This window comes from Desmodus rotundus, chromosome 5 (genome assembly GCF_022682495.2).
Source record: "Desmodus rotundus isolate HL8 chromosome 5, HLdesRot8A.1, whole genome shotgun sequence".
NCBI lineage: Eukaryota > Metazoa > Chordata > Mammalia > Chiroptera > Phyllostomidae > Desmodus > Desmodus rotundus.
The window spans coordinates 148,950,807-148,966,974 of NC_071391.1; the positions used below are offsets into that span (position 1 = coordinate 148,950,807).

Here is a 16,168-nt window from a genome sequence, read left to right on the forward strand (position 1 = left end):
GGGGGCGGGCGCGCAGTCACGGGGGTGGGGTCACCGGCGGTGGCTCCGGGAGGCCAGTGGGCGGGGAGGGGGCCGCGGGGGCGGCTGGGCGGAACCAGCCCCGGCCGGGGAGCGGCGGCGACTCCGGGGGCCCGGGCCAGGGCCTTCCGGGCTTCGGCGAGGCCGCCGCGGGCCCCATCTTCCGGCGGTCGCCGGAGTGTGAGGTGATTGTTGCTGCCACCGCCCTGGCTGCCATCTCCTCCTCCTCCTGGGCCGCCGCCGCCTCCTCCTCTTCCTCCTCCTCCTCCTCCTGGGCCGGGCCGATCCCCTCCCCGCTGCCGCCTCCTCCTGGGCCGGGCCCGCGGTGCCTCGTCCCCTCGCGGAGCCGCTCCTGCCGCCGCCGCCGCCGCCTCCTCATTCATCCTCGTGCACCATAGGCGGCACAGGCACCAAGATGTCCAACCGAGTGGTCTGCCGGGAAGCCAGTCACGCCGGGAGCTGGTACACAGCCTCAGGTAGGGCCCCGCGCCCGCCCGGCCCGCCGCCGCCGCCGCCTGGCCCCGCGCCCGCCCGGCCCAGGTCGGCGGCCCTGCCCGCGCGGGGCGGGAGGGACCTGGGCGCGGACGGCCGGCCTCCGCCGCGGACCGCGTGGGGAGGGAGCGGCCCCGAGGCCGGCGTCGCCGCCTCCCCCACCCGGGCGGCATCCCTCCGGGCGGCCCGGAGCTGGGCGATCGGGAGAGTTGCCGCCCGGCTGCCCGCGCCGTCCTCCGAGCCCGGGCTCGGGGGAAGAGTGCGCTGCCCGTGCCCCGGGCCGGGCCTGCCGTCCCCTCCCCGGGCTCCCGGGAAGCGGGCGGCCGAGCGCTGCCGCCCCGGGGAGGGCCGTGTGCCGGGACGCCGAGCCCCGCTCCGGCCGCCTGCGGGAGGAGGGCCGCGCTCCCCTCCGCCGTCCGTGCGTCCGCGCCGGCGGTGGGAGACCCGGGAGTTCTCGGAGCGCGTCGGCGCGCCCGCCCGTGCCCGCCGTCTGCAGGGGGAAGCGCCCGCTCCCCTCCCGCGGTGCGAGAGCGGTGGCGCCCCCTCCCCTTTGGGGAGCTCAGCGCCCGGAACGGAGCGCAGGGGGGAACTTGCCCGCGTCGCCGAACTCGGACCAGGTCTCCGCGGGCGAGGCGCGGAGAGGAAGGCCTTGGCGGGGATTTGTGCCCCGCGCGTCGGGGATGGAGAGACGCGTGGCCAGGCGGAGGCCCGGGGCAGCCTCCCCGCTCTTTTGTCGTGTTTGCATTGTTACTGTCACTCGCGAGAGGGGCCGCCGGGGACGGCCTCGGCGCTTTCCCGGGCAGCCTCGTCGGTCTGCCGCCGCCGAACCCCTAGCAGGTGCCGGAGCTCCCTAACGAGTTCGGTTAGGTTCCGGGCGAGTTTCGTCTTCTGCCCGCACTGCCTAAAGTCATTTTCCAGCTCTTTCAAAAAGAGCAGGGGCTTTCCCTTTAATAAAGCTCTTCTCAGGATGACTGCTTTCTGGGATTACTTTCAGGCGTCACATTTCTGTTAAGTTAACAAAGTTTCACTGTGATTTCTAATAGTTTCAGTCATTTGGTTTCTGCTTATCAATAACTAGACCTAGTTTTGATGTGAGTCGGATCATGTTTCCCTGTGCAAATAGTTCGGTTGGATAGTGACAGTTTGTGAGCAAACCCAGATTTGGAAGGAAACTTATTTCTCAGAGCTTGCTAAACTAGCTCATTAAATACATGTACTTTACTGACTCACTGAAGATTTGCTGTGTAAGGAGGCACAAAAGAATCTTGACGGTTGGACTTGCAAGCCTAACAGATAGCTACAGTTTTGTATGAACTAAATGACATTTAATGGTTACAGTGGCTTTCCTTCACGGTTCTAGAGTACTTCATACACATTTAATCAATTCTCACACCCTTAGAATGTCAGTTAAGTTTTTTTTGTTCGCCGTATAGGGATGTGCCCAACACATACTAAGCCAGTGGCTGAACAGGAGTTGAGAAGTGGGAATCCCTGGTCCCTGGGTTTGTCTTCCAAGTAGTGCATTATTAATACTAAATTTATCAGTGAATAACAGTCTTTTCAGAGTTGTAAATTGTAAGCTTTCTTCAGTATGTTTTGAAGAGTTAAAAAGTCTCTATATTCACTTTCATGGCCATCTTTTGTTTAATTTCTTTTGCTTTTTAAAATATCTTTCTATAAATGTTTTAAACTTTTTTGTAGTTGGCTTCTAAATGTGGGCAAATGATTCTGGAGGAATTTTTATAGATTCTTGAACATTCTTTGTGTAGTAAAATAAGGCATAATTCACACTTCAGACTTGAAAAAGATTTACTCAGTAATCTCAAGTAGAGGAAGAATCCATTAATCCAGCTCAAAATAGTGTGTGATTATAGCTATTTAACAATGGTGAACTAAAAATGGACTATTTTCTTAAAATTTTAAAATATATTCTCTTCCCTAAATTCTGACCCATCTTGGTAATCTGAATTGTGACTGAGAACTTGACTGTTAAAAACAAAAATTGAGATCAGGTGTGGGTTTTGTGTATGTTTTATGTATACATGTGTGCGACTTTAAATGTGAGTAATAGTTAAGGGTGAATTTAGAGCAATTTAGTTGTAAAATCTTATTTTGTATTTTAAAAATAAATAAAAATATAGGTAAGTAAACTTTGACTTGGTATAGTAACTTCTATATTTAATATTATCCCACTGCACCTGTATTGATAACATTGTCTGTCCATTGGAAAAATTCTACTTCTGTTATTATTGTTTCCCTAATAAACTAGTCCTAAACACTAGGAGAGTAATGTGCTTGTGGATTACCACTCTGTGGTCCCTGTGGTATTCAGTTGGTGTCTGTGAAGTTAAAGGGTTCAGTTACTGATACTTGTAAGGATGAAATCACACTGGCTTCTGTGGGCAGCTAGTTTAGGAAAAAAAGTGTGTGTGTGTGTATACATATGTATGTTACATACATATACACATATATCTTCATTTTTATTTACCCCTTGTTACATGCTAGATCCGTTGGTAGAGAGAAGTATACGTTATTCCTTGCCCTCAAGGAATATACAGTGTATTGGAAGTAGGCTCAAGACAGCGAGTAAGAATCAGAATAATTGAGACAGTGCTTTTAGGAGGTCCAAGGAGGGTGGAATCACTTTCTTGTAGGATTTGAATTGTGCTTTGAAGGAAGGGTATTTGTGTAGGTTTGGAAAGGAGGGAAGAACAAGGGGGAACACCACACAGATAGAGAGAGGCAGGTAAGTGTAAGTAGGTCGCTTTAGTAAGAATGGAAGATTCACACAGGGGTGTAGTTCATTTGCCTGGTTGGAGCTAGAGTATAGAGGTCTGCGAATGCTATGCATTGTAGGTATTTGACTTCAGTAGGCAGTCGGGACCATTGGAAGAGTTTCTGAGTAGGGGACTGATACTCAAGTAGCATTTTAGGAAAATTAATCTCATAGGAAGGTTAATCCTTACTTCTTTACTGGTGCACAGCAGGGATCAGCAAACTGCACTCACAAATCCATCTTGCTGCCTTTAAAAATAAAAATAAAGTCCACTAGCTAAGAGTGGTTTTTAATTTTTAAAGGGTTTAAAAAAACAAAAACCAAGAAGTGCAATCTAGACCATGTGTGCTCTAAAATCCTTTTTCTGTTTGGTCTTTTGCAGAAGAAATTTGCCAATCCCTAGTGTAGGTTAGCGTGTATAAAGTATGATCTCTAGACCAGTAGCATAATATGTCTGTACTCTATATTTTCTCCAGATTTGTGACAGCTTTCATTTCATTATTTCAGGTCCCTTTATCTCCTGCAGGACAGTTACAACTGCCTCCTAACCGGCCGCCTTTCTGCCAGCCTTATCCCCCTTAACACCATTTTCTGCATTGCTCCCTGAATAATCTGTCTGACCACATAATTTCTTTACATAAACCTCACTGTCTCATCTAGTCAATTGGTTAAGGTCTAATAACTCCCTTCGTGACTTGGCATCTTTCTGCCTCTTTGGCCACTTCCCCCCACCCATCCCAGTTCTTGCCTTAATACCCTTAAGCAACATCTAGCAGCTGTTCATTGTTTCTTTAAATACACTGTACTATTTCTTATTGTGCTTTTACCAAGCTGTTTCCTCTGTTGGAATGCACTTTGCCAGGATAACTCCTCACTTTTTAAAGATTCAGGTGTTAACACCTCCAAGAGGCCTACCCTGATGCCTTTCCTCCCCCAGACTGTTTTGATGTTCCTTTGTGATCCTGTAGTATCTGTGCTTATCTGTATATATTTACCTTGTAGTTTGTTTATGTGGTCTTCTGTCAGATGATGGACGTTAAGCCAGGGACCATGTCTTCCTCATTTTCTTGTACCCTAAGTAGCTGGCACAGGTTTTACACATAACAGTTATTCAGTAGGCATTTGAATAAATGAATGTTAGAGCGCTCGGCATGTGGTAGATATGGACAGAGATACTGATGTTAAGTCCTGAAGAGGAGACGGGGTGACAGTTAATAAAGGACTGTTTCAGGTAAGTCTCTGACCATGGTTTGGGTGAAGAATCTTGATGGTAAGAAAGGATTCGAAATCCTGATCCACCAGTTGAGCGCCTCACTTAATGTACGATTTTAAAAAGAAGTAAGACTTACATGTCATTGGACTTTTTTCACAAAATAAGCACATTCACGTAATCAGTACGCAGCTCAAAAACAGCAGTACGGCAGTTCTCTCCCTCCACACCCGTGTTCCTTGCGATCTAACACTGTGGAAAACTGTCGTGTTTTTGAACTCTATAAGTAGAATCATCTGCTAACAGGTCTTCTTTGAGCTTCTTTTGCTCAGCATTACAATTATGACATTAATCCACTTTGTATTGTTGTTTGTGCATTTTCATTGCTGCCCTCTATTGTGTGAATACACCACAGTTTGTCCATTCTACTGTAGTGAACATTTGGGCGTTTTTAGTTTTGCTGCTATGAAGATTTTTGTTATAGTTTTTACCTGGTGAACATGTATTTTTGGGTATATACATGTTGGTGGGATTATTAGGTCATGGTTATGATTATGTGGTATGTTCATTCATATTAGAGTCTGTTAAAGTTTTGCACAGTGGTTTTACAAACTTATACTCCCACTAGCAGTGTAGGAGAGTTTCAGTTTTTCTACATTTTTGTCAACACTTAGTGTTGTCAGTTTTTTAATTTTTATTTTTAGTTATTCTGCAAGGGTGTGTAGTGATTTGCACTGTAATTCATTTTATTTTCCTGATGACTAGTGAAGTTGGGCACTTTTTCATATTAGGGACACCATGTTGATTGGCCATTTGGATTTCTGCTTGTGAAGTATTAAATCTTTTATTCTTTTTTAAAAAGAATTATGCTGATACTTTTCATATTGATTTGTAGTTCTTTCTATATTCTGGATGCAGTCTTGTTAGATATATGTATTGCGAGTGTCTTCTACTCTGTGGTTAGCTCTTTCAGGGTCTTCATGTCGTGGTAAATCGAAGTTCCTGATTTTACAGAAGTCCGGCTTATCAATTGGTTATTGCTCTTTTGTTTCCATTTATTAAATCTTTGCCTACCTCAATGTCGTGAAGTTACTTTCCTATGTTTTCTTTTAAAAGCTTTATTACTATTTTTACCTTTCATATTAGGTCACTAATTCATGTGTTTGACAGCATTATCTGTATGTAGTGGTACATTAAATAGGTTTTTTTGTTGTTGAAGTAAACATACATTTACAAAAAGTATATAAATTAAGTACACACTTTGATGAGTATTCACAAATTTAACAGACTGTATGTAACCAGACCCTAGATCAAGAAATAGAACATTTTCAGCTTTTCAGAGGGATCCCTTACAATTTAATCTTTTATGAAGTTGATATGTTTTATATCTAATGCACATTTAATGTGGGAGGGATTCCCCCTTGGAAAATGGTTTTTATGTTGATGGTATATCTTATAATTGCTATTGTCATAGAACTGAGGAAATACATCTAAGTCTAATGATTTCACAAGATTCTTGATGTGTTTGTATGATATGTATCTAAATTATAGTTTCTTTAAGTTTTCATTTATTTGGTCATTTAAAAACATACTTAGAATAGTTATGTCAGGATTTTTCTATGGTTGGAAAACCATGACTTTTATTTTTTTGGCATGTACCTTGAGTTCTCGATTGCCAGTATATATTTGGTATTTGAGAGATTGAAAACTGACTAATAGAATTATTCTCCTTTGAAGAGAAAAGACTATATAATATTTAGTTTTATAATGAACTTTTTTTGATTACTAAATATGATTTTCTGTAAGCTGATTTTTCTTTGCACCTCAGCTTGTTGTTTTATCTTAGAGAAAGGCAAGAGGGAAAGAAATTTAATAGGAAAATGGTTGAAATTATTGTTTGATTATCTCTGGCTTTTTCTCACTTTCCTTCTGTCCTATCACATGCAATTTGCAAGTCAAAATCATCTTTCCTAACTCTGGGGTGTAGTTTATATTGTCTGCCTTTGGGTTTTTCTCCATTTGAAAGAATAAGACGGCAACAAATAAAAATGTTTTATTCCATAGGTATGTTACTTATGTGTACATATAGTCTTTAATCTTCAAAAGGATGCTATGAGGTTGGTTTTATATGCATTTATGGATGTGGAAACAATGACTCAGTGGTTGAGTAACTTGTTTAAGGTACAGTAAGTGGAAGAGCCAGTCTAACTCCCAAACTAGAGTTTAGTGTTAGGGCCAGGGAGGTGTGGTGGGATAGGCTACCTCAAACACTGAACTTTTCTGTTCCATTTTTGAGGTTTTTCCAGAATGCAGTATGCACCTTTAACTCATACTTGTATGCCACTTGTAGTTTATAAAGCATTTTCTCATACATTTTTGTTTTCCACAATAGTATTATGATTAGGTGTGGGGTAGCTAAGGCAGGCTGGTCTTTAATCCACCCCCACCTTGGTGTTTTACTGATGAGAAACTAGGAGAAGGATAAATTGCCTTGAGTCACACTACTGGTAAATGCTAGACCTAGGATTTGAACCTAGGCCTGCTAGCTGAAACCTTCTGTTCTTTCTATTTATACTGATGCCAGAGTAAGAAGTTGAACTATTTGAAATCAGTAAGCAATCTATAATTGTCAGGTAAGTATCTTAGATTAAAAAAATAACAGCAAAACTAAAAACACTTATGAATTTTGAAAATTATACATATACTATAAATACTGACAAAGGAATTGGTGTATTTTAGTTAGATTAATCCCAGAATTTTAATTGGGCTTAACAAACTTGGCGCTTCTGGAGAGGCTTTATTTAACATTTAGTGATTAGTAGTGAACAAACTGAGTTCTGTTTGAAAGGTACTGCTCTGGGGAACTGGTGTGTAGCAGGAGATGAGACAAACAAAAATCCCTAGAGTTTATATTGTAGTTGGAGGAGATAGACAATAAATAAGGTGAATAAGTGTAATAGGTAGTATTTTTTATAGAGGAAAGGGCCATATAAAATTATAAAGCAAACAAGGCAGAGCTAGCACATTCACAGTGTTAAAGGATGAGAGAAGTTTGCAATTTTAAGCAGTATGGAAGGGGAAGACTTCATCGAGATGCCATTTGAGTGGAGACTTGAAGTAGGTAAAAGAACAGGCTTGCATTCTAGATAATTTTTGGCCCGAGGACACAGCAAGTTCAAAGGTCCTGAGACTAGAGCAGGCCTGCACTATTTGAGAGACAAGTAGGCCACTGAAGCTGGAATGCAGTAACCTGGGGCAGAGCAGCCTGATATGAGGTCAGGAGGTAAATGCCTGTTGCTGAGGTCCAAAGATGTTGTGGTCAAATGATACTAGGCCTTGAGACCATTATAAGATTTTCACCTGAGTGAGACAGCCATTGGAAGATTTTGGGCAGTTGATGACATGCTCTGATTTAGACTTACTAGAATCACTTGACTGCTGTGTTGAGAGTGGACTACAGTTGGGAGAGGCAGAGGCAGTGGCAAGGGAAAACCAGGAAGAACAGTTAAAAAAACAGCAGTGATCCCAGTGAGAGAGGATGACGGCTTAGACTGAGTCATAGCAGTGGAGGAGGGAAAGAAGTGGTTGGTTACTGGATGTTTCTGAAGGCAGAGCTGAAAGAATTTGCTGACAAACTTGAAGTGGGGGGTGAGAGAATGGAAGAGTCTTGCATATCTCTTAAAGTTCATCGCTGAGCATGTGCAATAGTGGAGTTGATATAATCTGAGGGAAGATTTAAGAGAAGCATGTTTGGAGGGGGGAGGTTAGGAGTTCAGTTTTGGATTTTCTTAAATTTGAGGTGTTTACAATTTTAGTCAATGTATGCATGAGTTCAGAATTTAGGGGGAAGGCCTAGAATGGAGATGTAAAATTGAATTATTATTATTTAAAGTCAAGTTTTTGGGTAAAATCAGCATAGCAATGAGAGTAGCTAGAAAAAAGGTTCAGTGACTGCGCCTTGAAACATTTCCAACTTGAAGAGGTTGGGGAGGTGAGTGATCATGTGAGGAAGCAGGTTAAGCATCTCATGAATTGGAGAATGAGATGTCTTGGGATCCAAGAAAAGAAAATGCTTTAAAGCATCTCAACACAATTTATATAGATTTGCCTGGGCTGGGCATTTTTTTCTCTGACACATTTGTCTGATCTAAGCCACTCTGGTTTTAGCCATCTCTCATGCTATTGCCAAAGTTTCCTAACCACCTGCTTAGTTTCCATTCTTTTCTTTACATAGCAGCTTGAGAGATTCATTAACATTGTAAATGAGATAATATTCTTTTTTCAAAAAGCCCCATCATACTTAGAATTAACGTTCAAAATCCTTGGGGCTTAGAAGAGCTTACATGCTCTGACCTCTGTGTAATTTTCTTTTTTTTAGATTTTTAAAATTGATTTGAGATAGACAGACAGACATCAATTTATTGTTCCACTTATTTATGTATTCATTGGTTGATTCTTATATGTGCCCTGACTGGGGATCAAACCTGCAACCTTGGCATTATCAGGGCAAATGTTTCAACCAAGGCTTTAACTATCTGATTTCATTTCCTACCACTTAGATTCTTTGCTTAACACTGTGCTAGTCATTCTGGCCCCTTCCTCTTCTCCTAATATGTCAAGCTTATTCCTGCCTTAGGACTTTTGCATGTACTTCATAAGATTGACTAATTCTGGCTGGGTTGTCAAGGAAAGAACATTTTTTATTGAGTCCCTTATTTTGTTAGTCACTATTAGGAGGAGAAATAGGAAGAGGTGTTGAAAATGGGTGGCATAGCTTTTCCCAAGGGTTCTGAGAAACAGTTGTCCTTGGAAAGAAACCTTTGCAAAAAAAGGGTTTATGGTCAAATAACTTTAGGAAATGTTGCCTCTGGTTTCTCCCTGGGCCTGGACAACTAACAATAAACTTGTTTTATGGTTCGTTACATGATCTGTCTTGGTGAGTGTTCAGTTCATTTGAAAATAATGTGTTTTCTGTAGTTGTGGGGTAGAATGCTCTCTGCTAATTAGTTTAAGTTGTGTTACTGTATTTAAATCCCTATTGATTTTCCACTTATTATTTCTGTCAATTCCTGAGAGCAGTGTTGAATTGCCTTTTTTTTTTTTTTACCTTTTAGTTTTGTTGATTTGTTATTTCACGTATTTTGAATCTCTTATTTGATGTGCGTGTTTGGGATTATGTATTTTTGATGAGTTGCCTCGTTATCATTATGTATGTACCTTTTTATTTCTGGTAATGTTTTTTGTTCTGAAGTGTTTCTTGTTTAATATTAATAAAGCCAATCCAGCTTTCTTATGGTTAATATTTACACAGTAAATACTTTTTGTCTGTGTCTGGAATCACTGAAACTACCTTCAGGTTTGATGATTTATTAGAACGACTCACAGAACTCAGAAATATACAGATATTTCTGTACTGATAGATAAGTTTTACGTCAGAGAAAGGATACAGGTTAAAATCAAGAAAAGGAAAAGGTGCCTGTGGTGGAGTCCAGGAGACACCAGGTGCAAGCGTCTAGCTGTCCCCTCTCAGTGGAGTTGTTTGGGCAGCACTAATCTCCCATCAATGTGTAACAACAAGTATAAAGAATTGCCAACCAGGGAAGCTTACCTTGGCCTTGGTTTCCAGGGGTTTTACTGGGGGTCAGTCACATAGATAAGGAGCAGCACCTTAGCGACTCCGCCTGCAGAAGTCATACCCATACAGTATGGCCCAGGAGATACAGTATGGTACCAGGAGAACAAAAACAGTTCACTGTAAATCGCATTGTTAGTATGAACTATCTGGCAAGACTCCAGATACACAAAGACACTTTTTACTATTTTACCAATTTCTAAAAACACTTCTGTGGCATTAAGTACATTCATATTATTTGCAACCATGACCAATATCCATTTCCAGAGTGTTTTTATCCTCCCCAACTGAAAGTCTGTACCCATTAAACACTAACGAGTTGACTCCACCTTCGGCCCCTTATAACCACTATTCTACTCTTTATCTATGAATTTGCTTATGTGCCTCTTTCAAGTGGACTCATACAATATTTGTCTTTTTATATCTGGTTTATTTCACTTAAGGTGTTTTCAGGCGTGATACATGTTATAGAATGTATCAGAATTTCCTTCCTTTTTAAGACTGAATAATATCCATGATATGTATATACTAAATTCATTTGCTGATGGCTGTTTTGGTTGTTTTCCATTTTTTGACTTTAGTGATTAGTACAGGTTAACATGGGTGTGCAAGTATCTGTTTGAGTCCCTGCTTTCTGTTCATTTGGGTATCTATTTCGGAGTGGAATTGCTGGGACATATGGTTTAACTTTTTGAGGAACCATCAAGCTGCCTTAGCAGCTGCACCAGCTTACATTCCTACCAGCCAACCTGTGAGGGTTCCGCTTTTTTCACATCCTGGCCAACACTTACTTGTTTTGATAATAGCTGTTTTGAGTGTGGATCGTATCATTATGATTTTGATTTGCATTTCTCTAATGACTAACGATGTTGAACATCTTTTCTTATGTGTATTGGGCACTAGTGTATGATATATGGAGAAATGTCTGTTCAGATCCTTTGTCCATTTTTTAATTGGGTTTTTTTGTTACCGAATTTGAAGAATTCTTTATATATTCTGGAATTTAATCCCTTATCAGATACATGATTTGCAAGTATTTTCTCCCATTTTGATATTCTGGAATTTAATCCCTTATCAGATATATGATTTGCAAGTATTTTCTCCCATTTCTATAGATTGTCTTTTTACTTTTTGGGTCATCCTTTCATGAACAAAAGTTTTTAGTTTTGATGGAATTCAGTTTTATTTGTTTTTCACTTTGTTACTCATGCTTTAGTTTTTCTAAAAAAAAAATTGGCAAATCCAAGATAATGTATTTTCTTCCAAGAATTTTGTAGTTTTAGCTTTTACATTTAGGTTGTTGATCCATTCTGAGTTACGGTAAGCTTTGTATATGGAGTAGTTTTTTCTGTATATGGGGTAGGTTGGGTTCCAACTTCATTCTTTTGCATGTCCAGTTGTCTCAGCACCGTTTGTGGAAGAGACTGTTCTTTCCTCATTGGCTGTTCAAATCAATTGGACAGAAATGTTTGGGTTTATTTCTGGACACTCAGTTCTATTGGTCTACCTGTGTGTTTATCCTATGCCATTACCACCCAGTTTTGATTTACTGTAGGGTTTTTTTACTCCATTTTTGAAAGGTAGTTTGATAGGTATTGAATTCACTGGGTATGTTGACATTACTTTTTTTTTTTTTTTTAAGCACTTACAAATGTTCTATTGTATTTTGGCTTGCATAGCTTCAGAGAATTCTGTGATTTTTAAAATATTTGTTACTCTGAATATAATGTGTCTTTTTTCTTCTGGTTGCTTTAAGATTTTTTAAAACTTATTACCATTTTCTTGCTATTTTATTATCATGTGCCTTTGAATAATTTTCTTTGAGTTTATCCTGTTTGTGATTCACCAAGTATCTTGGAACTGTAGATTATAGTTTGCAGCAAGTTTGGAAAAATATTCTTTATTATTATTATCTCAAATGTTTTTTCTTTTCACACTCTTTGATTTTTAGATTCCGATGAAAAGTATGTTACATAGCTTAATATTGTGTCAAGTTCACTGAGAATTATTGTTTTTTCTTTTTTACTCTCTGTACTTCCTTTTGGATAATTTCTTTTTCTGTGTTTTCAAGCTCACTGATATTTTCTTGTGCAAATCTAATTTTGTTTTTAATTCCACCACGGACATCTTTTAGGTATAAAAGAGTTAACAAAATAATTGTTTTCACATGAATATTTATTCATTACTATATGCTTTTTTTTTCAGATAATAGATCTATTTATAGGTTTAAAAACTATTTCTCTCTTGTTTCCTAGAACTCATATTGACCAACAGTTACTCTTCTGGCATAAGTACCTTTTGTGTTATTTTGCCTCAGAGCCTATAAAACGGATAAGATTTTTCCCCCTGAGGTCAGAGTAACCTAGAAATTAAAATATATTTGAATTATGGCTGAATATTGGTTTAAGATTTCCTAACTAGATTAAATTAGATTTAGATTAAATTAAAAATTGAATGCATTCATATGGTTTAAAAATTAAAGGTATACATTGAGAAATGTCATTCCTATATCGTTCTGAGTATTCCATATCCGCTTTCCCTTATAGGTGATTGCTTTTATGAATTTCTTCAATGTCAGCTGAGTGGTTTTTTATGCGTATACTAGCACATACTCATCTGACATCATGTTCTCCCCCTTTTAAGCAAATGGTAACATATTATATAATTGTTTTATTCTTTGCTTTTTTGTACTTAAATTTATTTTGTTTATTTTTGTGATTATTTAATAATTGAAGATATTTTCATATTATAACAGAATCATTATTCTACCTATCACATCCCTTTTTTTGGTCATTGGTTGCTCTGGTACTTCAAAAGAAGATACTTATCATCCATTCAGTAAGGTGATCTATAGTTGAATAGCTAAATAATAAAATATTATTAGATTTCCAGAAGTTGTTTTCAAACTTTTCAGTCTCAGAATTCCTTTACATTCTTCAAAAATTACTGATAACTCCAAAGAACTTTTGTTTTATGTAGGTTATATCTATCAACATCTGTTATTTAAAAATATTAATAAACCCATTTAAAAATAACAATAATAAACTAATTTAAAATGCTACTTATATGAACATAAGTAGCATTTGAAAATCACTATCTCTTCCAAGACAAGGAAAATGTGAGATTGGCCTTTATGACATTTTTTTGCAACTGTCTTTATGTTTAGCTTAGTAGATAACAGTTGGATTCTTATAGCTCTTACTGCATTCAGTCTGTTGCGATAGGTTCTTTTATTCAAAGCATATGAAGAGAATCTGGCTCATACAGATATGTAGTTGGAAAAGGGCATAATATTTTAATAGACTTTTCACATAATTGTGGATATCCTTCTTTGATGCTGTCCTAAAACCCACGTGGTAGTGTAAAAAAACTTTTATTGAAATATGGTTGATATACAATAAGTTACAGATATTTAATATGCTGTGAAACTGTCAACACAGTCTAATGGTTTACCTCTGAAGGCAGTTTTGGAAAGATTAATGGCAATATGGGATTTGAAATTATAGCAGAGAAGTTTTTATTAAAACCATTTGGTCTGTCCTCTACTTTGAATGTATCTTCCATCCATGATTTTTTATATCTGTGTATCTATCTATCTATCTCCTCACCCAAGGATATGTTTATTGTTTTAGAGAGAGAAGAAGGGGGAGAGAAAGATAGAAGAAACTGAGAGAAAAAGAGAGAAATCATGGTTGTGAGAGAGAAACATTGATTATTTGTCTCTCATATGCACCCTGACTGGGACTGAACCCGTAACCTAGGTATGTGCCCTGATCAGAAGTCGGACCTGCAGCCTTTTGGTGTACTGGATGATGCTTCAACCACACCTGGGCAGGTCCATGCAGGATTTTTTTAACACCATGCATCAGTCATTTGGAAAATATTTGTTCATTGGGTTGTGAAGATCTTCCAAATGTTTACATATTTCATTATTCATTGTCAAGGAAACACATTTATGGATATCACCATTCTCATCAGAAAAGTCTGATTTGGGAAGGTGTTAAGCCTACAGTGGTAGAAACAAAGTTTTGCAAAATTTTTTCAAAGCTTGAACTTTATATAGTTAGCGATAGATATTGACAGCTGTTTTCTTTTATGTGATGATGCACTGTTGATTTCTAAGGAAATATCGGTTTCATATCCAAGACTAAGTACCCATCACTTGTCAGTCGTTCTTTCAAGAAAAATGGTGTTCCGTAAAAAGGTGGCTCAGTTGGCTTGCAACTCAGTCATCTAAGTGCTTTCCCTTGAGATAACCATTCACACTTTTGATTTCAACATACAGAATATGAAAAAGTGGGTACTCAGGGGTTGAGATTTAATAAATGTGTAATATTTACAGCTATAGCTACATCAAAGACATTCTTAAATGAAACTGGATTTTTTTTTTTTTTACGTTCAGGAGTGTGTGGTAATGAAGAATGCGATGATTACCAGTATGGTTTGTGCTACTGCTAATAAGTTACCAGCAGTTTCACCTACAGTTACTTTTGACTGTCAGGGCAAATGCCAGTACCATGATCGAAGAGAATAACATGTTTACTATTATTATGAAAACGGTTTTGACATGTGTACTTGCATTTCTCTTTTACCACAACAGTCTTGTGGAAAAGCTGAGGCTTAGGTTGTTCAAGGTCACAGAATTTGTGCTGGTGTCCCAACCAGCAGGCTCCACAGTAGGAGCTCAAAGCCACCATTCCATGTTGCTTCCTGTACAAGGCTTTTCATAAATTTCCATTCTGTGTTATTAGACATATACGGTTATTTGACAATAAATGTTAGGAAATCATATGACTTGTAAAACATTTTATTTTGTGCAGTTTCATAGTGTAAGATAGATAAAAGTAAGATAATCTTTAAAAATCTAAAACATGTAAAGTTAAACTTTTCAGTCATGCATAAACTGTACAGTGCACATGTTCCAGTATGTTGTTCTTATAATTAAAATACATTTTCAAGCCTAAGAGATTTCTGTGGCTTCCCATGGTTTGTCTATATGGAAAAACAGGCAAACTATTTAACGCAGACTTTAAGGGGTCACTTTTTCTAGCTCTTTCTCTCTCAACTCGGCAAGCTGTTGTTTCATGCAACTGGAATTGTTTTTTCCACTTTTGTTCATAGCTTCCTTCTGTTTGGAAGTACCCTGCCATTTTCTGCTTCTCTGGTTCAACTTTCAGACCTAATTTGAGTCCATTTTTCTTCCAAGCATTTTTCCTTCTCAACTCTTAAATCTCTCCTTGGGCGCTGTGTATATCATACCTTGCGTTATTTAGCTGTTTCCTCAACTAGATAAGGCTCTTGATGGGAATGGTTGTCACTAATACATTTTTTGTAATTAGTGTCTTATACATACAAGGGGCTCAGTAATTGCTTGCTATTGAAAAAGAGGATAAAAGCCATATATCAACATTAGTAATGCTTTTTGATAAATATTTTCATTTTGCTCATCCTGTCTTATAAATCTCAAGTTTATGATCTCAAGATTTATTTTCTTCTGGAAGATTTTGGGGTTTATATCATCAGGAACTGAAAAGTTGGGATGCTAAAAGAAAAAAAAAGGTGTGTTTTGTGTCGATCTGTATAAATAGCATGAATATTATCATAGTAATTCTCTGGAGCATGTGAGATCTTGCTCTTTGAGCATCATTTTGGCTCAAATAAACATGTAAAAATTTAAAAAATCATAATAGTTGATATTGTGAGTTTTTAGAAATGGATATTCCCTTGACATTTGATATATTTAATTACTCATACATCAGAGCTCTCTTCTTGAATACCTTATATTGGTTTTGAAAATGTTGTCTTTATAGGTTTGACATATTTCCTTCTGAATTTGGAATGTACATGGGGAAGCTTTTCAGCTCAGCTTGTTTGCGCTGTACTTGAATGCTTCTCTACTTTCAACTCTATTTAAAAATTTTAAGACTTTCATTCAAGATGAAGGCGTAGGTAAACATGGCTTGCCTCCTTGCACAACCACATTAAAATTACAACTAAACTCTAGAACAACCCTAACTCTCAGAAATCAAACTGCATAGAA

General features: G+C 38.9%; 2 protein-coding genes across 3 annotated transcripts in view; one reads left to right on the plus strand and one right to left on the minus strand.

Moving 5' to 3' along the window:
• The first annotated feature begins 27 nt into the window (after positions 1 to 27).
• Positions 28 to 16,168, plus strand: part of MEMO1 (mediator of cell motility 1) — a 110,259-nt gene continuing 94,118 nt past the window's right edge. For both annotated transcript variants that reach the window (XM_053923601.1, XM_053923603.2), the window contains exon 1: positions 28 to 494. In XM_053923601.1, coding sequence (XP_053779576.1) covers positions 434 to 494 — 61 coding nt within the window. In that variant the 5' untranslated portion in view covers positions 28 to 433. The remainder of the gene's footprint in view (positions 495 to 16,168) is intronic.
• On the minus strand, positions 103 to 494 carry LOC128780794 (serine/arginine repetitive matrix protein 2; the record flags this gene model as incomplete). The annotated part of the gene is given in 1 exon segment (XM_053923605.1): positions 103 to 494. A coding segment is annotated over 1 exon segment (295 nt), but the record flags the coding sequence as incomplete, so codon positions are not given.